The sequence below is a fragment of the Vigna unguiculata genome, chromosome 3, assembly GCF_004118075.2.
Source record: "Vigna unguiculata cultivar IT97K-499-35 chromosome 3, ASM411807v1, whole genome shotgun sequence".
NCBI classification, from domain to species: domain Eukaryota; kingdom Viridiplantae; phylum Streptophyta; class Magnoliopsida; order Fabales; family Fabaceae; genus Vigna; species Vigna unguiculata.
The window spans coordinates 63739489-63762995 of NC_040281.1; the positions used below are offsets into that span (position 1 = coordinate 63739489).

Genomic DNA, 23507 nt, shown 5'->3' on the forward strand with positions numbered 1-23507 from the left:
GTGCTCTTGATAGAGACTTCACACAAGTTTTTAAATAAAGGATGGTTCATAAAAGATTTTAGCTCCCGTTCTTGATTTTTTGAGATGGCACCTGCACACGTATAAGTAGCTTAAGATGAACTTAATTTAAAATGTGTTAAATATGTTTTGATCTCTTAACTTTCAGTGAATTTTAGAATTAGTCTATTTCGAAATTTTGAACCAATTTAGTCCTTCAACTTTCGAAATGCATGGATTTAGTCTTTTTAATCAAATTTTGTTAAGTTTATTTGACATTTTAAGCGCGTTTCATAACAATATTTGACTTGACATTAAAGCAAAAATGTGTCAAAAAATATAAACAAATTAAATACAATCCTGAAATACATAAAAAAACATCAAATAAACCTAACAAAAATTGATTAAAATGACTAATTCAACGTATTTTTAAAAAATGAAAGACTAAATTAATTTAAAGTTTCGAAATGGACTAATTCCAAAATTGACTGAAAGTTAAGCGACCAAAAACATATTTAATCCATTTAAAATTATAATTATATGTACACATATGATTAATATTATTTCATTATTTAAATTCACATGTAATTGTAAGACAATTTTTATATAGTGAATATATTTATATTTTTTATTTTTATTGAATTTTTTTGTTATTTTAAAACTCAGTTTCTCTTAATTTTTTTTAAAGAGTAGAGAATAATTCATTACTAAAAAACTCATTTTTTGTCAATTTGTTTTGAATTTCTTTTGTAAAAAATATTTATAAATTTTGTTATGAAAAAAAAATTATAAGAAATTATTGTCAATTTTTTGTAAAATATTTTGTATAAAATACTTTTTGTAACAAATTTTGTAAGAAATACTTGCAAATTTTATAATTTTGTAAGAAATAATTATTCATAAAAAAATATCCTACCAATTAAAATTTTAAAAAAATAACATGAACAAATATTTTCTTATAAATTCTTTAACAAATTTAAAAAAAAAATCTACTATGACAAATTTTAGTAAAGTAATATCAAAATACAGTTTTGAGGAGACACTTACATGAACATAATTATTAACCAATCAAAAGTAAGTTTCAGTGAGTATTTTTATTCCTATAAAGAGTTACATTATTTTATTGTTATTGTAAAACCCAAGGACAAATATGGTTTAGTGAATTAAACAATTATATGCTGACAAAACTTAAATGGATTCATCTCATTTATTTTATTCTCTCCAAATACATCTATTTGTTACATCTACTACCAATCTTTTTGGGTACTCAAATTTTACTTTTTATAAGTGTAATATTGAGACTACAGTTTAATCCGATTCAAAGTTTATATCAACCTTTATCATAAGTTTTTTCACATTAAACAGACAATAATAACCATTGTTAATTTTACATATTTTCTTTATTGATTTCTTTATTAATACTATTAGTCTTTCTTTATAAAATACATTACTACCAAAAATTGAATCGGACTTAGTTTCCCACAATGTATCAGCGAAATAAAAATACATATTTTATCTTTTTACATTGTAATTTATATATATATATATATATATATATATATATATATATATATATATATATATATATACATAGATAGATAAACAGTTGTTTGAGTATTTTGTTTAATGTAAAATAAAAAAAAAACTACTGATCCATACCATTATATCATACTCCCCGAAATTAGATACAAGACATGTTAAAATTTTTATTTTTAATAATTAATTGGGCTATACACACTATTTATAGCATTATATTAGTTATGTTCAATAAAAATGATTTAATTTTAATGGATTTTTAGTCAAAGAATATCAAGTCCTATCGAATAATTTGATCATTTAGTTAGTTCAAGAAGATCATTATATCAAAAGATTATTCTATTATAACATTGGATCAATACCAAAAGAATGGAAACATATATATTTTAGAACACAAAATAATATTTGATAATTTGACGCAATATTTGTTTGTTTTTTATTAATAAGAAGGTTATTGAAACCAACAATAGTAAATTATATTTATATATAATTATATACAATAGAGGTTTAGCTTTTTGATATTTAAGTTTGTTTTACGATTTTATCTTTTAAATGAAAAAATTAAAATAATCATTTTATTAATTTTATTGTTTAAGTGATCTTTTACTAAATTTTAACTATATTTGATTTTTTTTAACTTAATTATTTTTTAATTAATAAATTACCTACCAAATAAAAAAATTATTTATAATATAATTATAAAAAATACTTATATTTAATTTTATAATTACAACAATAACAATTATTTTTTATTATTTCATAAAAAATAATAATCACGCCCATAAAACGAATATGCTTTTCCTAGTATTTATTTAAGAAAATTGGTAATAATTTTTTTAATTATACTTTTTAAACCAACCTTAGGTAATTTATGTATGTAGGGAGGATAATGGTGATGAAGTTTTACTTTTTAAAATTAAGCTCTTCAACCATCCATATATTTATAACAGAAAAATAAATTGACAATTCACAATCTTTTTATTTATGGACTAAAATAATACTAAAATTTGACAGAAAATAATTAATAAGAAATACTTCAAAAATAGTTCTATTAATATTGCCTTGAAACTAACAATTATTTACATAAATTTCAGTACATCAATTAATAGCATTTATACGTGCTTCTGTAGTTTTTAATTGACTATCTCATTTGAAAGTTAATTAAATACCGTCTCACTAAAATATGATTATTTATCTAATTTATTAAAAAAAAGAACGAATTAAAATCTAAAAATTAAGGGTGATAAGAAATGAACATCATATTTTTAACTCCATACTTATTCAACACCAACAAAATAACATTTTTTGTTTTAAAACATGAAATATTTGTAGATGAACCAAATAGAAAAATTAAAATGTTAATATTTTAATAAATATTAAATAGGTGTAGAAAAGATTAAAAACGTATATGTTTATAATTTTTCAAAAATTAACATGACGAACTGTTAAATCATGAAAGGTTAGGCGAGGACGAGGCAGCAATATGAGTCGTAGGATGAAAGGCGCTATGGGATCCATTCACTGACGTTGTCGGATTCACGCTCAATTTGGATTCCACGTGTCATCCGTCTAAATTAATTGGTTATCATCTTTTTAGATAACTAGCGTAAACACATATGCTATCTTAACTCAACCTCACAAAATTGGCTTGTAAGGTAAGATTTACACTTCACTCATATATTATGAAATGACCTTATCTTTAGTCGATGTGAGATTTCCAACACACCCCCTCATGCCGAGGTATATTTATCTCGTGCGTAAGACAAGAAATTAGTGGGTGGTCCGTTAGCGACCCGATATCGAATGAAATGTCCAAAAAAGTTCGCTAGGATGAACTTTAACTTGCTCTAATACCATGTTAGAAATGGGTTACATATGCATTTTTTTAAATATGTGTGTTATTATATTAGTAGGTCATAATATTGTAAGTTATTAAGTTAATATATAAATTAAAATTATATTTATTAAAAATGAAGTGAAATATATGATAGCAGATGAAAGAATAACCATTAATAAATAAAGACGAAGAGAAGAAGCATAGACATCGGATTTTGTAAAAATCTTGTAAAAGTAACGGTCAATTTTTAAAAATTTAATAAATTATTATATTTAAAGGGTAAAATAAGTATTTTAAAATGTGGACACAAAAAGTAGAATTCTCTTTATATATTGTTATAGATGATATTTTTATTACTAAATTTTAATAATTTTTTTACATATAAAATGTGATCTATTAAATAATTTTTGAATATCAAAAATAAGAAAAGAAAATAGAAAATTACTTAAAAAATAACAAAAAAAAATCAGAAGTTAAAAAATCATTTTTCTTCTTAAATATTCTTTAAACTAAATGACCAAACTACCCTCCTCGCCCCCTTTATAAAACCAATGGACACGCGCTCCTTCTTCCCATCCCATTCCGTGAGAAGATTCGGGTGAATGCGTAGAAAAGGGAAATAAACAGTTTAGGAGTGTAAAATGTTGGGTGTGTTCAGCAGCTCCATCGTGTCGCCGCCGGACGAGCTCGTGGCCGCCGGCAGCCGAACACCGTCGCCGAAGACGACGGCGGCGGCACTGTGGAAGCGGTTTCAGGAGAAAAACGCTTCCGCAGTGTCGGTGGAGATCGGAGAGCATGTCCACCTAGCTTATACCCACCACAACGAGTCGCCGTGGAAACCCAGGTAAAATAAACCAACACTGCTCTTTCCTTAACCACTCAACTTCAAAAATATTAATTACAAACTCTTAGAAAAAAAAAAGTTAATTTGTAAAAGTCAAACGATCTGATCGGACGGTCGATGGTGCCCAATCTGATCATCATGACTCGCACACGACAAGTTAGTGAGTGAAATAACTGTAGTTAGTTACTACTTACCGTGGTTGGTTCTTGCGACCAGTTACAATTGTACAAAGAGTCATAAGCAAGAACTATATAAGTTGAGATTTACTTTCTATTTAAAAGAAAAACTGATTTTGTTTTGAATAAATAAGTGATGGTAACCGATAACTTTAACTTACAAAACTCAAGTTTCTTTTTAATATCGTATGAATCTGTTTATTTTTAATTTTTTCAAATAAAAAACGTATATTCGTATTTCTTTATAATATGAAATAATATAACAAAATTTATTAAAAACATTTATAATCATGTATCGATTGAGTGCTTGAAAAATGAAAGTACAAGATATCAAGAGGTTTAAATTTTGTTTAGAGAGTTTAAACACTATTTTTTAAAACTCTGTAGTTTATTGCGTCTACCGTCACCCAAGGGAATATTCCAAGTCATTGTCTGTGACTGTGACCAATGGAAGTATAGCTGAATAATTATTGGTTAATGGATCTGATTATTTTTTACGTTCGGGTTTCACATCGGGCGATTCGACGGCCCAATAGGGTTCCATTGTTCCATGATGGCCCAACGAGTTCAATGAAGCAGGTTCTTTCCTGTTGGTACTGGATCTAATTATTTTAACGTAAATCTAACTAAATATGAACATTCTACGTTCGTTGACAAACATTTTTGTCTGTACCAAGACAAAACCTATGTCTTATCAAAACGGTTTTTCTAGTCAAAATCGGAGATTAGTCGCAGTAATTTCACATTATTGTATCCCTGAAGCAGTTTAAAGTTTTTTAACAAGATTGTTGAGTGAAAAATCTAAGTATTGAGTGAAAAATGCAGATCTTTTGCAGTGAAGGATGAGGTATTCTGCTTGTTCGAGGGAGTTCTTGAGAATTTAGGGCACTTGAGACAACAATATGGACTGGGAAAGTCAGCTAATGAAGTATTGTTGGTGATTGAGGCTTACAAAGCTTTACGAGACAGAGCACCTTACCCTGCTAATCACGTTGTTGGCCATCTCAGTGGAAGCTTTGCATTCATAGTTTTTGACAAATCCACTTCCACCCTCTTTTTGGCCTCTGTTAGTAACCATACTCCCACATACCAATTCTCATCACCATTGTAACTTTTCATTTCTTCCTCATTTTGATTTTACTGTTTTTGGCAGGATAAGAATGGTAAGGTGCCTCTGTATTGGGGAATTACTGCTGATGGCTATGTAGCATTTGCTGATGATGCAGAATTGCTTAAAGGTGCTTGTGGAAAGTCACTTGCATCTTTCCCTCAAGGTGATTGATTAATTGACTTCTATCAGTGTGTTGAGAATAAAACAGTTTCTCTGACTGCTAACACTCTTTGCTCTCTGATTGCACAGGATGTTTCTACTCCACAGCTGTTGGAGGATTGATGTGTTATGAGAATCCTAAAAATAAGATCACTGCAGTTCCTGCTAAGGAGGAGGAAATCTGGGGTGCAACCTTCAAGGTAACAAAATGAAACAAATACATTAATTATTCTTTAGAAACTACTGTTACTGTCTTTTGATCTCCATTGATGAAGTTGAGTTGAGATCCAATTGTTTTTCACATCAGGTGGAAGGGCCAGCAGTTGTTGCAGCCAGACAATAGATATTCTTTGAAGAAATGATCACTGCAATGAGGCATAGGAAGAGTGTACCTTAGTTCTATCACTGTTTTTCTTATCAGCACTTGGTTCTATCAGTGTTATCAGTGTACAGTTACGTTTCTCAATCTAATAAAAAAAAAAACTCTGCTTTTAAATTTCCTTCCACCATTCTATATTCAAATTTTCAAAACAACAAAATTAAGACTGAAAAGAAAAACAATCACTTCCATAGCATACAGAGAACAATACACATTGCCACTGGACTTTCTTAACCAATTAATCAACTTATTGGCAAATTATTTTAGATTCATACAAAAGTTCGGTTTCTGTAAACTTTTCACTATGCACATTTTGAAAAAATTATTACATGAATCAGAATATACTTATCAAGGATTTTTATTTTATCTCTTTGTTTTTGTTAAATTTAGCCAAATTGGATTTAGTATCCTTCACTTCTGGTATTCTTTTTTGCACGTGAAGAGATTCGAGTTGTCTGCAGACGAGAACGCAACATAAACGTGATATTAAAGATACATTCCATATTTGGTTTCATTTTAAAAACGGAATAAAACAGGACACATACGGCAAAGAAGAACGTAAAAATAGGAGTATTTGATTTATGAAAAATAGAAAATAAGGTGATTAATTATTAGGTGTTAAAAGGGAATTATGTTGTTTAAAGTAATTATTACTCCTTTCCTCCAATTTGGGAAGAAATAAAAAAGTGTGGCTCACTTTTTTATCTCTCTCTTTCTCCTGAAAATGCTTAATTTTATTTTTCTTTTATTTTTTTTCTTGCTCTACTTACTTTTTTATTTTGAATAAAGAAAGAATATTTATTCGTTTCCCATTTTGTCTGAAAGATTGTCTTATTATTAAGACTATAGGGACACATATAATCTTTATAATCCTAAGAAGATCACATGCATAGTCAAATAGATTGGATGTTAAAGGAGATTGAATTTTTGACAATGGAGATTTTGTTTGATTAGTTTCGAAGAGAATTTCGCAGCGAGTAACCTTGTCACGAACCACAAAAAAGACAAAGCTTGTGTGAGAAACTAGAAAACGAAGATGCAAATGAAGGGGATAATGAATTTCATAGCCAAAGATTTTTTCTGCATTTGAAATTTACAGAGATTATTTTGATTCCTATTAAAAGAAAGTTTCATTTTAAAGAGTTTTACCATTAGTGATTAAAATATTAAAAGAAATGTAACTTTTTAATATGGTATAATTATTGATTTGCTAGTTAAGTTCAATTTGATCCCCATACTTTTGGTTTGTTTAATTTAGTACCCCAATTATCTAAAAAGATTCAATTTAGTCATCTCCATTAAAAAAAGAGTTAACAGGAGTCATTTGAAGTCACTTAACAATTCAAATTTGTGCCTGAGGAAGAAACCACATCAATTTGGTTAGATACTTCTTTCTTTTTGTAAATTTCAGGCCTTCTCTTTAAAGTAGCTTGAATAACAGTTAAAGCAGCCTGAATAACAGCTTTCAATATATTGCCTTTCTCATCTTTTGAACTACTTGACGTAGTTACAGATATTTTAGCACCAGATTCTTGTTTAGTACCAACACTACAACCTTATAGAGCATGGCCAAATTCCTAACATTTTTCACAGAATAGGAAAGCATTAACCGCGTTGGCATTATGCGATTACTAGAACTATCTATGCTTTTCTCAATCTGATTAGTTGTCTCCCGTGATTGAGGCAACACACCCTGTTGAGCTTCATCAACACAGATTGATGTTATCTTTGTAAATTTCAAAGAAAAATGAAATTAGAAATAAGATATCACAAAACCTAGATCTGAAAGAAGAATCCCACACTTGAAAATGAAACCAAACTATCAAGAGCAGCAAATTAACCTTTTCACCCCATAAAAAAAAGAAAGAAAATACAATAGCAGGGTTCAGAACCCAGAGACCCGCACGGACCCGACCGACAGCCAGAGACCCGGACCCCCCGTCACCCCGGTGTTGGGTCCCTCCGGAAGAAGGACCGATCTCCCTGTCGAGTTCCCCTCGGAAGGACCCGGGACCCCCCCTGGACAGACCGAGACCCCAGTGACCCAACCTGGATATCGACCGTACCTAGGATCCCGGACTTGACGCGAGACCCCCAGACCCGGAGCTCAGGACCCCCTGGACAGACCGCGGACCCCAGCGGCCCACGCAAGGACCTCAGCCAGACGCGACCCAGGACCCAAAATCCCCAGGACTTGGGGACCTCGGATATCCAAGATCCCACCTGGAGGAGACACGAATGTTAGTATTTATACATAGCAGCTTATGTGCTGCAAATTATCACATTACATGCGTAAGAGACTCGTCACACCTCACGCTTGAGCCTCTGCATCAATGCGGCGTAAAAGCGTAGAAGACGCACTGTCTAACACATGAACTTGATGAGACGACGAATGGTAGGGTAGAGGTTTGAACCATGAGTTGCCTTCGCGAATCCTTGCCTTTAATAGACGTGGAAAGTGTAGGAGTCGTGGGTGGGTAAGGTATGTTTTGGCTCAGTGGAAGAGGTAAAGGTATGTTACACTATATTGATGCTAAAAATTTTATGACCGTTAAAGGTACGTTAAAGGTAGACGTGGAGAGTGAGTGTAAGAGTCGTGGGTGGGTAAGGTATGTTAAAGGTATGTTTTGGCTTAGTGGAAGAGGTAAAGGTATGTTACACTATATTGATGCTAAAAATTTTATGACCGTTAAAGGTACGTTAAAGGTAGACGTGGAGAGTGTATGAGTAGTGGGTGTGTAAGGTATGTTAAAGGTATGTTTTGGCTCAGTGGAAGAGGTAAAAGTATGTTACACTATATTGATGCTAAAAATTTTATGATAGTTAAAGGTACGTTAAAGGTAGACGTGGAGAGTGTAGGGGTCGTGGGTGGGTAAGGTATGTTAAAGGTATGTTTTGGCTCAGTGAAAGATGTGAAGGTATGTTACACTATATTGATGCTAAAAATTTTATGATCGTTAAAGGTACGTTAAAGGTAGACGTGGAGAGTGTAGGAGTCGTGGGTGGGTAAGGTATGTTAAAGGTATGTTTTGACTCAGTGGAAGAGGTAAAGGTATGTTACACTATATTGATGCTAAAAATTTTATGACCGTTAAAGGTACATTAAAGGTAGACGTGGAGAGTGTAGGAGTCGTGGGTGGGTAAGGTATGTTAAAGGTATGTTTTGGCTCAGTGGAAGAGGTAAATGTATGTTGCACTATATTGATGCTAAAAATTTTATGACCGTTAAAGGTACGTTAAAGGTAGACGTAGAGAAGGTATGTTAAAGGTAAACGTGGAGAGTGTAGGAGTCGTGGGTGGGTAAGGTATGTTAAAGGTATGTTTTGGCTCAGTGGAAGAGGTAAAGGTATGTTGCACTATATTGATGCTAAAAATTTTATGACTGTTAAAGGTACGTTAAAGGTAAACATGGAGAGTGTAGGAGTCGTGGGTGGGTAAGGTATGTTAAAGATATGTTTTGGCTCAGTGGAAGAGGTAAAGGTATGTCACACTATATTGATGCTAAAAATTTTATGACCGTTAAAGGTACGTTAAAGGTAGACGTGGAGAGTGTAGGAGTCGTGGGTGGGTAAGGTATGTTAAAGATATGTTTTGGCTCAGTGGAAGAGGTAAAGGTATGTTACACTATATTGATGCTAAAAATTTTATGACCGTTAAAGGTACGTTAAAGGTAGACGTGGAGAGTGTAGGAGTCGTGGGTGGGTAAGGTATGTTAAAGGTATGTTTTGGCTCAGTGGAAGAGGTAAAGGTATGTTACACTATATTCATACTAAAAATTTTATGACCGTTATACAAAATTAATAGAAAGCAAATATTAGTTTCTATAATTACCAATCTACCTTATTTGACCGTTGATGATAAAAAAATTATGACCGTTATGTAAAATTAATAGAAAGAAAAATGTATAATTACTCGTATGGTACCCAGTTTGGGGCTAGTGTGTCAAATAGGTACCCGGTTTAAAAAAAGTATCAATTGCATCCCAACTCTTGAAAAAGTGTTTCAATTAGGTCCCTTTCAGTCAGTTAGTCAACGTGCCACATGTCAGTCTGTGATTTTTTAATTTTTTTAAATTTTTTAAATTTTTTTAAATTTTTGAAAAAAAAATGACACGTGTCAAGTCCCTGTGTGTGACACGTGGCATTGCAATGCCACGTGTCAATATCATTATCAGATGTCATTGTGTTGATTTCGATTTAGTCCTCATATATGTTTTTTTGTTTCAATTTAGTACCTACTTATGTGTATCTGATTCAATTTTGACCTAATATTTTTTAATAGTTAAAATCCATTTTTTATAAAATTAAAAGTAATTAAGTATAAAAGTTTTACAAAAATTAAGTATTTGATATTTATATTAAAATGTAGTGGTAAAAGTCATTTTATTAAGTCATTTTTAATAAAAAAAAATAGTATAACATTCATACCAATAGAATTTTTGGTTTAAAATTAGTAAGAGACAATATTGTTCTATTTTGGAAAAAAAATAAAAATTAACAAAATTTGAATACTTAATTAAAGGGTTAAATATGCTTTTGGTCCCTTAATTTTCAGTGAATTTTGGAATTAATCCATTTTGAAACTTTGAACCAATTTAGTCCTTCATCTTTCGAAATACGTGGGTTTAGTCCTTTTAATCAAATTTTGTTAGGTTTATTTGATATTTCCTACGCATTTCAAGATTATACTTGAGTTGTTTATATTGTTTGACACATTTTTGTTTTAATGTTAAGTCAAATACTATTACTAAATTGGTCCAAAGTTTTGAAATGGACTAATTTCAAAATTCACTGAAAGTTAAGGGATCAAACACATATTTAACCCTTAATTAAAAAGTAATTAATAAAGTAATATGTTAAAAAGTCGTTTTTAATAAAAAATATTAGTATAACATTTATACAAATAATAAATTTGGTCTGAAATTGAGAGAAACAATATAAATATTAGTACTTAATTTTGTAAAAATATTTATACTTAATTACTTTTAATCTTATAAAAAATGGATTATAAAAATATTTTAATTATTAAAAAAATTTGGGACAAAATTGAATCAGATACATATACTTAGGTACTAAATTGAAACAAAAAAGACATATATGGGGACTAAATCGAAATCAACACAATGACATCTGATAGTTACACTAACACGTGGCATTGCAATGACACGTGTCACTAACAATGCCATGTGTCACACATAGGGACTTGACACGTGGCATTTATCATTTTTTTTTCAAAAAATTAAAAAAAAAAACCACAGACTAACACGTGACACGTTGACTAACGGTGCTAGTCAACTCCGTTTTAAAGGGACCTAATTGAAGCACTCTTTCAAAAGTTGGGATGCAATTGACACTTTTTTTTTTAAACCGGGTACCTATTTGACACACTAACCCCAAATTAGGTACTATACGAGTAATTATACCAAAGAAAAAATTTCGAACTGTTTATTTAACCATCAAAAAATATAATGACAAGTAAAAATTAATAATTTTGACTGTTATATAAAATTAATAGAAAACAAATTTAACTGTTTCTTTGACCATCAAAAAATAATGGCCAGTAAAAAATACATTTGTAGTGAGATACCTCCAAGAAAAGCATCCATTTCAAAATTATAGGTGTCAATATCCCTCTTAGTGAAAAGAACAATATTCACTCTAGACAAACGATGAAATCATTACACACTCCAAATTTCAATGTCTTGAAAAAAATTTAAATTATCAAAAAAATGTCAAACACACAAAATGTCCTTGCTATCGTCTAAATCCAAAATAATCATTAAAATGTCAACAATAACGTGAACAAAATATACAATTCTTTCTCTCGGTTATACAATTTTTTCTTTCATTCTTGCACTTAAATTTTGTTCATTTTAAATATATTAACTATTCTTCTATATTGGGATCTAAAGTTCGGACAAATTTTTTTTAATTAAATGAAATATTATATTATCATATTCTTTAAATTCAGGTTGATGATTGAAGAAAAAAGACAGGACAATTTAATAGTAAAAATCAATTTCATGTATAATTATGATACAATTTCTCTACGTAGATTCATCATGTATAACAATGGATTCACTGAAAATTTAAATGTGAATTTTCACCAAAAAATTGACAAACGAAAACACAGTTTTTTTTTATTCTTTATCAAAATTATTAAACAAAAAATAGTTTTTACTATAATGAATTCTTTGAAATAAAAATAGACTTGGAACTCGAAACAATTTAGAATTTCATTCAAGATACCAATATCTCAAAATCCAACTTCTCATCCTCATCTTTCACCCTATCAACACTCCCAAAATCTTTAAAAGCAATTTTCAAGTATTATTTTTTATGAACTTTTAAATTACAAAAGTTAGATTATTATTACATAGTACAACCATATACAAATTCAAAATTAATGTAATTTGGATAAAAAACAATCCATTTGTTTCAAGAATAGTGTAGTTCGATTTAAAATTAGTGCAATTTAGTTCAAAAATAATACAGTTCGGTTCAAAATTAGTGCAATTTAATTTATAAATAGTATAGTTTGATTCAAGAATAGTGCAACTTCATTCAAAATTAGTACAATTTCAATTCAAAAATAATGTAGTTCAATTCAAAATTAATGCAGTTCAATTCAAAATTTATACAATTCGAGAAATAGTTCAATTCATAATAGTCAATTTCAGTTTATATTGTAGTGTAATTCACTTAAGTACAATTCAATTCAATTTTTTAGAACAGATTTGAATTATTTTTCAGTTCAAGTGAACTAATTCTCAGTAGTTCATTGTAGGTTTTAACAGCGTAATACATTTCAATAAATTATGTTCAATCCTAGTCTTAGATAAGAAAGGGAAAAAATATATAATTTTGTTATATTTTCATTTTAGTATTTTTTTAACGGAAAAGTATAATAAAATTCTTAGGGTCTTTTTAATAACAAATGAGAGTAATATTTTATTCGTGTTTCCTTCTTCGTAGATTTTTAAAAGTTTTCATTCTAGTTGATTTGATAGTCTCAACTTTTATTCTCTACTCGTTATGTTTTGCATTTGACTAATTGGGACGAGTTGTTACTTAGTAAATATATTTATAATATCTACAATTTATGAAATTGAAACAAATATCTTTCACAAGAATTTATCTTCTTTGCGTGGAACACTCTCCCATTAATAACTAAAAAGTATTTTGTTCGTAATAAAATAAAAAGGTTGTTTAAAATATTAATACAAGGTAAGGTTGTTAGTGTATTTAATTAATTATATTTTAGTTATACTTAACCGTTGTTCCAGACATTTTTCCCTGTTTATTGGAACGGCTACCACTTCGCAAAGATGTTGCTGAACAACTAGAGATTGCTCATCGTAGTCAGGTCTGTATGATTATTCAAATTATTCATTTCATTGTGTGATCACCTTTTACAAATTACGAAAATGCTGAAAATGTGTTCAGCACAACTATTGCACTTCAATTACTAGGTAAATGCCCGGATTTTTCTAACAATCTATTTCTTTGTTTCTTAATTGTTATTTATTTATATTTACATTTATATTTTATTGGATGAAAATTTATGAGATCATAATCAGAAGGCATTTTGTATAATATGACAGTGTTGTATATATATAACTATTAGAACTTGTGTTAATCAAACATTATACTTATTTTATTTCACAAATTAACAATATACATGCTGGTAATATTGTGTACACTTTTTCGGTAGAAGATGCAATTCATAGTTGGAGATTGATAAATTAAGTAATGAATTCAGTAATTATTTTTATAGTGCACATTATTACAAGATGTATGTTTGGTCATCGATATCTATTTTAGGAGTTTTTAACATATAAATTACAATAAACTTTAATTTATTTAATCTTTTCATTAGTTTTCCTCATATTTAATATATTATCTTTTTTTTTAAAGAAATAGACCTAATTTTAATATTACATAGACTAAATTTGTTAGTATTTATTAAGTTACTTTTTTTTTTCAATTCAAATTAAAACAAAATTTGTATTTAATGTTTCATACACGAAGTTATGAAAAAGTTACATGCAATAAAAGGTATAAAAAAATTAAATCAACAATAGTTTAAATTTTTTAAAATAAATAAAAAAATATTTTGATTAATATGCATTAAATTAATTAATTTGAATAAAATAATTTTTCCAATAAAAAATGTACAATTTTCAAAAATAAATAAAAACACTGCAAAATTTAATAAAAAATAAAAATTTGTCCAGAAACTCAGTTTGGGTTTGGGATGCTTTTGCAAACTTAAAAACTTCTAAGTTTTAACTTTGAATCAAGTGCATGAAAATGTTGATGCTTTTCTGTTTGGTGTCCTGAAAAGTGCTATAGATGTTTGGCAGCTCAGAAAACGTAATAGAAGTAAACTCAAATAAATGCATTGTGCACCTTTTAACGTTAAATTTTAGCCAAACTCTGTTCCACACACTTTGGCTATCATTGCAAAACAGGCAGACATGTTTTAAATATTCAAAATGAAAAGGCAGACCAAACTGGGAGAAATAAAGACAAGAAAGGAGAAAACTCAAGAAAGAAAGAAAATATTATTGCCACAAAGACTCACATGGAATGGAATTAACTGGCAGGAGAAATGTCTTCCAAACTGCAACAAAGAATGCAAAAGCTTAAAAATAACTTAGTCACAATCCCACAAACAATTTCGTTCTAGAATACACTACCTTTGTCCCAAGCATTCAATGATGTCACCAGTGACTGTGGATCTTTTCTTCTTCAGAAAAGCAAGTGATGCAGCCTTTCTCAATATAGCAGACCCAGCGATGCATCCCAAAACTGTTGGATTTTTACAACTGAGATTCGAGTTTGACCCAGCAGCCAAGATATGTTGACGTGCCCACGATAAGAAGACAGCTACACTGCACAAATTAACATAAGCATAAAAAGAAATTTCAAGTTACAGTGGAGTAGGATGTGAAGAAATGGATTAAAGATATCACTCCATATCCAACGAGGAATTTAGTAAAGATTTTAAATCATATTAAATAAAATGAAAGTGGTTTTCATAATCCCCAAAAACATTTAGAAGGACAGGAGCGTTGGATGGAATGGATTCTGCCATGTTTTATTTTATTTCATCATAATTTTGAAAAACTCAAATAATGAAGATAGTAATGTCATTCCATTTTTTTCCCATCAATAAAAAGATTAGCCAATCAGTAATTGAGTGCTTTACTCTAATTCTCAGAACTAATGATAGGATAGTTTAACAATGAAGAATGCCTTAACAGCATTACCGAAATAATCTCCTTCCAGAAGTACTTTTAAGTATTAGATATAGTTGTCCAGCCAAAAAGATGAGGATATGATTTATTCATTTAAAGAGGAAATCAATATTCTACTTGAAAGCACATCAGCAAATTTGGCAATAGAAAAATCAACTACTGAAAATAAAGAAATTTCCATCTCACACAGAGACGAACCACCAAAACATATAGCATACGAGAATTTTGAAACAAGAAAAGAGGACTTGCCTTCCAGAAAGGATATCACCTTGGCCACCGCAACGTCTAGGAGAACCATAGATGCTCACCGATTTGACTGCATAAATGAAAATAATATCACAATCACAAACGACTTCTTAGCATTTGCAAATCTCCATTAATATTCTTTATGCTGATACAATTTATCCACTAGAGTCGCTTGTACCATGACTAAATTTTCTAGTCATGCTTCATAGAACATTTCTGTGTTCCACCAAAACCTAAAGGCCTAATCAATATAGCCATAGGAGACACCCAACACGTGCACCAAAACAGACTAATCTAAAATGAAAGACTTCTTTGTTGCCCTTGCAGAATACTGTTATTCAAGGAAAATCTTTGATCCCCTCCTCCAAAATAAAGAACAAAATAAGACTTATATTTGTGAAAGAACTACCTGTGTCACCATCACTTACAAGATCAGAATTTCCTTTCCTAAGGATAGTAACACCGCCAATCCTGTTCATTAACAACAGTCCATAATTGTCAATAAAATGGAGCATTGAATCACAACATAGATAATAGTGAGAAATAACTAAACATTGGGGATCAAAGCAAACTACTTCAGCATTATGCCATCATCTAACTCCCTTTATTGTTCAAAGATATTAATCTCCTTTTAGCAAAAACAATCAGGAGCTGAGCGAGTAAATTTAAAAACACAATGAAAACTAACAGATGCTTTTTTACCACTCTATTAGTCCAAGTACAAGTATGGATGCACAAAATTTTACAACTCAGACTCATTGTCTGGATACATGTTTCATAAACATCACAACACACAAAAGAGCAATTGTCTGAAAGCATTGACATAAAAGAAGCTAGTATGTTGAATCAAGGAACTTACTGTTTGGCAAGAGATAGCAGTTGTTGAGGAGCATCTACATCATTTACTTCACAACTCAGTACTTTCTGAACAAGACGCTTATATTCATTGACATTTGGTGTTAGAACAGCTAAGGGGTAGCCACGAACAAGGTCAAGATTATTTGTAACAAGAAAAAGACCATCCTGAACAACACCCAGAAATTTAATGAGAATGCTCAAACATAAAGACTGAAAAAAAAAAATGAAAGGATTCACATGTTGGTCAACCTTGTGCTAGATATCTAAAACTCAACATACCTACCCCATCTATAACTATTGGGATATTTGACTGTCTTGCATGTCTCATAAGTTCACTCACACAATCCTGACAATATTGAGCAAATTTTGAATTAAAGATGGTGGACAGTGGCTGAAAGAATGTCATGAAAGCATATAAAACAATATCATACAACTGAAATAAGAAAAATATATTGTCTGCAGCACAAGTTAGGGAGAAAACCTTCAGTACCAGAAAGCATTAAGTTTCAAGAATTATGCCTTACAACATTTTAAATCAAATGAACCTTTCATATGTATTAAAAAAACCTTGAGTTATTCTCCAGTAGTCTATTTCCATAAATGAGTGTTTTTTGTAAATCACTATATTATAGTTTGCTTGTTTTGTTTTGTTTTGTTTTTTATAGAATGATTCACGGTGGAAATTAGCATCACATGAATGAATTAGATACACCATACATGTTTAATGATAAAATGGATGGGATTTACCATCCTAACATTAACATGTTACACTTAGGAGGGAATGGTATAGGAATAGAGAAGCCCTGACCTAAGATCGCATCTTGTAGTCTGAAGAAACACAACTCACTAAAAGACTAAATGCATATACCTCACTAAGAATTAGAAAGAAAAATTATGAATTTAAGATAAAACTCGAAAAATTAAACACCATGTGTAATAAAAGAGGTACACAATGAAGCATTCAAGAGAAAACATACCAGAAGAAATGGGTCTCTTCCAAGGCCTGGACCAACAACAAGGCAGTTAAATCTTTCCATCCACTTATCAACTTCAGAAAGAACCTTGCTTGCTATGGATCTCTTGTTTTCGTCCCTGAAATTAGTCTCTCACTAAAAACAACACCCACTTGGTTTCGAAATGTTCATACAGGGGCACAATATAACATTAACTAGAAGACTGGATGTTATACCCGACACTATAAGATTCTTCCAAAACAGGGTGCACAATCAACTCAGGACTGTAGCTTTTGATGACAGGAGCAGCATCTTTTGTACAAAAAACATGGGACAGATCTGCACCCTGCATGGATGGGAAAATAATGGGATAACTTGAATTGATAGAAAAGTTTTTCTTTCTTTTTCAGATCAAGAATTCAGTTAAATGGCAAAATGCAAGATATGAAAGGAATGCTTGCACTAACAATTTTTAAGGCCGAAATTGCAGCAAAATATGGAGCTCCTGTGTACTCACGGCACCCTCCAATAACAGCTATATTTCCTGATTTGAAACATAAGTGAAGGAAACATTAGACATGTCTTCTTCTTCTTCAGCCAAAAAATAAAATACAATGATACAGGGTCCTGGATTACTTTTTCGTTAACTGAATGAATCACCAATTTGGGCTGTGTTTGGTTTTTCTTTTGGGGTGCTACAAACTCAATTTGAAAAATAAACCCAGTTTCATGGCATGTTTGGATACCCTAAAAAATAGGTCTGCACATCAAAATTTTGTCTGAATACTGAAATTTTCAGAAACAAAACTTAGGTTGCCTCGCAAATTCACTTTCAAAACTTAAGCTTGGATAAGTTTAATCTGAACTTAAGTTAGCAAACTTATATCCAAACATTGTCTCCCAAATATTACCCTTACTATCAAGTAGTCGTTGAAGTAAAACTACATATATGACTAATACTCCAAATACAATATCCATTAATTAGTCCGTAAATTCATATATTTCAGTAACTTTCAGGAACCATTTTAATGTTTTTTTTTAATATTTAGGAGACTACTTATCATAACTTCTATTAATTACATATATATATATATATATATATATATTCTGCTTTAGGCACCGTTTAGAGCAAGAGTAATACATCATGTACTAAATCTATGGTTTATTCTCTAGTAATAGAATGGATCATAGAAAGATGCAATGCAAGGATGTTGTTATACCAGCCTGGCCTTTATGTCTGGTAGGATCAAGGGCAGGAGTAATTGCTCGAATAACACTCTCAGAGTCAACCTCAATAGACCTTAGGGCTTGCATATCTCTAGAATGAGGTCTATGATCAATGGAGCCTTCCACACACCTTATCAAGAATTGTTGTCTTCTGAAAACAGGAGAAGAAGACAATATGCAACTTTTTGCACAGTCCAACAATAATCGGGAATTCATGCCATCTTTCATTAGCATGAGCAAACAACAGTCCCTACTAACACAACACAGGCACTTTTATCTCTTAGAAATTCGGAGGAGTTAACAGTGGTCATAGCCAGAGATGAGTTTAAAAAATGGCCATCTCATAAAAACTAAATTGCGAAGTTAATTTCTTCGTAATAGTAAGCATGCCGACATTATTAATTTCTTCAACAAACCAATTGAATTTTCAATTTCTTACCAGAAATGTTAGAGAAACACATAGTTTGATTGAAGCAAAATAGAAGTTTTGAAATTGACGCAGATAAAGGGTAAAAAGAGGATACGATACGGCGATTCACAAACTTGGCAATACCTGCAATTCCCACCGTTCCAGAGAGCTTTCGACTTCTATGGTTACAGTATGTTATGATGACTCAGCTCAGTTCATTATTCAGACCAGTCAAATATTGGGCCAACGAAATTCTAACAGACTATAATATATTATTGGGCTAAGGTAATTTTGAAATACACCCCACCTAGCTGCTAAGTTTCATTGCATTTATACTTTTCAGAAATACCCTTCTCAGGATATTAGTACCACGAGAACAATCATATTTTGATGACTAAAATAACTATTCAATAATTGTATTATAACTCATAGGATTCATTTGTTTAGTGTATATAATATTTTATCAATTTTATGAATCGTGTTGTTGTGCTTTCCCGTTTCTGTGGCTGTGTAGATGGAATTTATGATGAGGATTTTCATTTTACATTCTGTTTTGATCGTGGTCTTTGAACATATAAATTCATTGTTGTCTTACCAAGTTTTAACCCTCTACAAAAATGGTTAATTTTAGCAATATTGTGTGGCCACAAATAAAAAATACAGCCGAGCGAATGAAATTTGTTTAAAAGGTTTAAAGTCCAAACTTAATCCAATAGTTATATGTTTTATAAGATTCTATACAAATGAAAATTGTACTTTGATCGATTAATGATATGAGAATGTGGTCGTATTAAATATTTTACGAGGTTATGATTTATTTTTGAACAAATTAATACATGATTATACGTTAAATTGATGTAAAATTGATTAAAATCTATTTTTTAATGCAAAATAGTAAGTGTTTGGTTTTCAGAATCAATTAAAGAATAAAAGAAATCATATTGAATGAAAAATAATTAATTTCTTATTTCTGTATTAGAGAATTGATTCAATTAAATTATTTCTCTAACACTGAATCAAACACACTCTTAATCATCAGAATGATGAGAGAAAAATAAGTTCATAATAAACAAGTTATAAAATATGAAATTTGAACTTGTTAGTTTACCTTTTCTAAAAATTAATTTTAAGCTATTAATAAGGTATAAATGTATTTTAAAATTTTAATTTGAGTATACTTTTATAGTATATTTTTGTTTCGAAATCCTAACGATCTTCTGACGTCCATAAAATTCAAAAGTCGTATATATAAAAAAAAGTTAAATATATGCATACATTCACTATGATAAATTGAGAAGCATAATTATAAAATAATGACTTAAACCTATTTATAAAATAAATAGATTAATTATATATATATATATATATATAAACTTAATTAATTAGCAACTTATCTCTATATTTATATTTTTCTATATAAAAAAAATCAATATCAACTTTTATTAAAAAAAACTTAATTTGATATTTTTGTTAAATTAACATTATCGTCGTTTAACATTTTCTTAATAACATTTTTTAATGATTTAACAAGTGACACTTTCTAAACTAGTTAAAACCAGTATAATATAAAGAAAAAAATTGATTCTAGTAAAAAACAACAAACTCAATTAAATAAAAAGTATAAAAATTAAAGTGAATCCTAAATTAAATATTATATATATAAGAAAAAAATTCGAATCATTTTCACGTTGACACATCTATCATGTGCAACAAAAACTTTAAACCTATCTAAAGGAAGATAAAAGAAAATCATCTCTTAGGTTTAGGCTTTTTATACCGGTAAAAAAAGACTTTTTATACCGTTTCTAGCATCGGTATAGAAGCAGGCGGTATAGAAGGTTTGATCTTTCTACATCGGTTCCATGGCAGGTATAAAAAAATTATTTTTTATACCATTTCTAAAACCGGTATAAAAAGTCCTCTTGAAAATGAAAAGTTATGTAAGAAAAAATGACTTACTATACCGATTATAGTTCCAACCGGTATAAAAAATTACACATTTTACACCAAGTATGACCTCAACTGGTATAAAAAGTGATTTATTATTTTTTTTATGAAAAATTCGTTTATGCTTCTTACCACATACCAAACCTGTATATAATTACCCAAAACATCAAAAAAACAAATCTCATTCAATCTAATATTTACATGAAATTGAATGTAATGTTTATATGAAATATAATACTACTCCAAAACGAATTACTACATAAGTCATAAAACACCTAACATCATCTTATATATTGTATATAATTACCCAAAACTTCTAGAAAACAAATCTCATTCAATCTAATATTTACATGAAATAGAATCTAATGTTTATATGAAATATAATACTACTCCAAAACGAATTACTATAAGTCATAAAACACCTAACATAATCTTATATACTGTATATAATTACCCAAAACATCCAGAAAACAAGTCTCATTCAATCTAATATTTACATGAAATAGAATCTAATGTTTATATGAAATATAATACTACTCCAAAACGAATTACTATATAAGTCATAAAACACCTAACATCATCTTATATACTGTATATAATTATCCAAAACATCCAGAAAACAAGTCTCATTCAATCTAATATTTACATGAAATAGAATCTAATGTTTATATGAAATATAATACTACTCCAAAACGAATTACTATATAAGTCATAAAACACCTAACATCATCTTATTTAAACACCTAACAACAGTTTGTATTGAACAGAAGAAAAGAAAGTGGCGAAAGAGAAGTGACATATGAGATAAAGAAGGACAAAATTCACAAGTTAAATTACTAAACAATGAGAAAAGCCAAATTCTTCTACTCGTCAATTTCTTAAAATAAATAGGAATCCTTATGAATCAACTGAAAGAAAATAATAAACGAACCATGGAGATTCAAAATAGATGGGTGAGAGAAAATTATTACCTTAAAAGTGAGTTTTGTGAAATGAAATTAAACAATAAACCAAAGTCTAAAACATGAATGATGTGTAGAAAATAAAAAACATGTATGATTTAGTTTGAGTACATCAGTATATGAATAAACCACTGCTAAAGAAGAAAGAAATAATCAGATCCATACCAGAAAACTAAATCAGAAGTCAATTCATTACAAGTATAGTAACCACCGAACTGACCTTGGAAGGATGCACAGAAGATCGATATTACCTATCCAAAAGTCTTCCCAAGAATGAAAACCTCTGCAAAACAAAAACTAAAACCTCTTCAAAACAAAAATGCTTCTACTTTTACATCCAAATACGAATTACATTCCCGATTAAATCAAATAATTTTTTCAAATACTTTTAGAATGAGATTCGTTGGATGCAATGTCATTCGCTGGAAATGAGGTTTAGCACGATTTTTCTTTCTTTCTTAAATTAGACTTTGATAACTTTAAAAGTTACCTTATACTGATAAAAGAAATTTCCCAAAAATATGTACATAATAATTGAATAACACGACACGAATGAATAAAGTTACTCTCAAATCAAATCTCAATAAATAATAAAAACCTTACAAATCCATCACGTGATGTGTCTAAGCTCCTCCAACATGCTTTTTTTTTTCTCGGAATCTTGACTTGGTAGTGAGTAATACTAGAGTCTTGAATTTAACTAAAGTTTAAACATGCCTTAAAAGTAAGTTGGTTTAATTTTGAAAGAACATATATAAAATATTTCAAAAAAAAAGAAAAATCTTCGTGCCTTCGAAAACTAAGAATAATTATAAATATGTAAAACGTATAAACATTATAATTTCTTAGAACTAAACAAATTATCGTAACTTAAAAACGAAATGATCGTAATTTTCAAAAGAAAATAGACATAAATGAACATAACTTCAAAAGAGGAGAGTGAAGCATTATACAATAGTCAATGTTGCTTCTTACCAAAAGGATCTTCCCTTCTTGTGCTGTCTCTGCAGAAAAAGAAAACAGAAAAAAAGAGAGAGAAAATAAACAAGTGAAGAACAAAGACAAACAGAAATAAAGTTGAAGTTCCTTAAAGAGATCATGAAAGTTTGCACACTGACATAAAAGGTGACGTGTGTCATCAAAGATATTAACCTCATTTATTAGACATTCGATTTTATTTTATTTTAGTCAGCAAACCAAAACAAAACATTGCCTCACTTTCTCACTGCTCTGTGTTTTACCTTCTACTTACGTCTATCAGAAAATATAACAACTCGATTTCCCCATCCCCAGTCTTCCAATCTGAGAAACTAAATAAGTCGACATAAAGTAATTCAATAGAGGTGACACTTCAACACACATCATGTAGAGAAACTTTTAAGCTTAAGCAATTGGGAGAAAACAGAGATACGTTTGTCTGACACATAGGAAAGAAAAGAAAAATAACATAAAAACAAGTAGGTAGAGTACAAAAGCAAAAGCAAATAACTAAATTTGACAGATAAAATAATTAGAGTAATTATATACAAACTTATCGTTTCACTAATACTTACAATTGTTTGTATTGTCTCTCTTTTCTTATAGCAACGTATGTGAAGATTGGT

At 29.8% G+C, this 23507-nt stretch overlaps 2 protein-coding genes across 21 annotated transcripts in view; one reads left to right on the plus strand and one right to left on the minus strand.

Moving 5' to 3' along the window:
• Window positions 1-3931: 3931 nt before the first annotated feature.
• LOC114175177 (stem-specific protein TSJT1-like) lies at window positions 3932-6159 on the plus strand. The gene is made up of 5 exons (XM_028059944.1): window positions 3932-4214; window positions 5216-5456; window positions 5544-5664; window positions 5751-5860; window positions 5968-6159. The coding sequence occupies exons 1-5, from the start codon at window positions 4012-4014 to the stop codon at window positions 6001-6003; spliced, it is 711 nt and encodes a 236-aa protein (XP_027915745.1). The 5' UTR covers window positions 3932-4011; the 3' UTR covers window positions 6004-6159.
• Window positions 6160-14415: 8256 nt separating this feature from the next.
• The window catches only part of LOC114177462 (ATP-dependent (S)-NAD(P)H-hydrate dehydratase), a 28572-nt gene continuing 19480 nt past the window's right edge, over window positions 14416-23507 (minus strand). For 4 of the 20 annotated variants that reach the window (XM_028062817.1, XM_028062814.1, XM_028062813.1 and 1 more), the window contains 12 exons: window positions 22879-22907; window positions 22124-22186; window positions 18579-18835; window positions 17826-17902; window positions 17595-17704; window positions 17383-17497; window positions 16689-16751; window positions 16407-16570; window positions 15957-16018; window positions 15551-15617; window positions 14741-14935; window positions 14416-14664 (listed from right to left, as the gene is read on the minus strand). In XM_028062817.1, the coding sequence (XP_027918618.1) occupies window positions 14637-14664; window positions 14741-14935; window positions 15551-15617; window positions 15957-16018; window positions 16407-16570; window positions 16689-16751; window positions 17383-17497; window positions 17595-17704; window positions 17826-17902; window positions 18579-18819 (1122 nt within the window). In that variant the 5' untranslated portion in view covers window positions 18820-18835; window positions 22124-22186; window positions 22879-22907 and the 3' untranslated portion in view covers window positions 14416-14636. Of the gene's footprint in view, window positions 14936-15550; window positions 15618-15956; window positions 16019-16406; window positions 16571-16688; window positions 16752-17382; window positions 17498-17594; window positions 17705-17825; window positions 17903-18578; window positions 18839-19138; window positions 19754-22123; window positions 22201-22856; window positions 22908-23507 lie in introns of those variants that run through there. The other 16 variants (XM_028062818.1, XM_028062821.1, XM_028062828.1 and 13 more) reach the window with 10 other exon arrangements.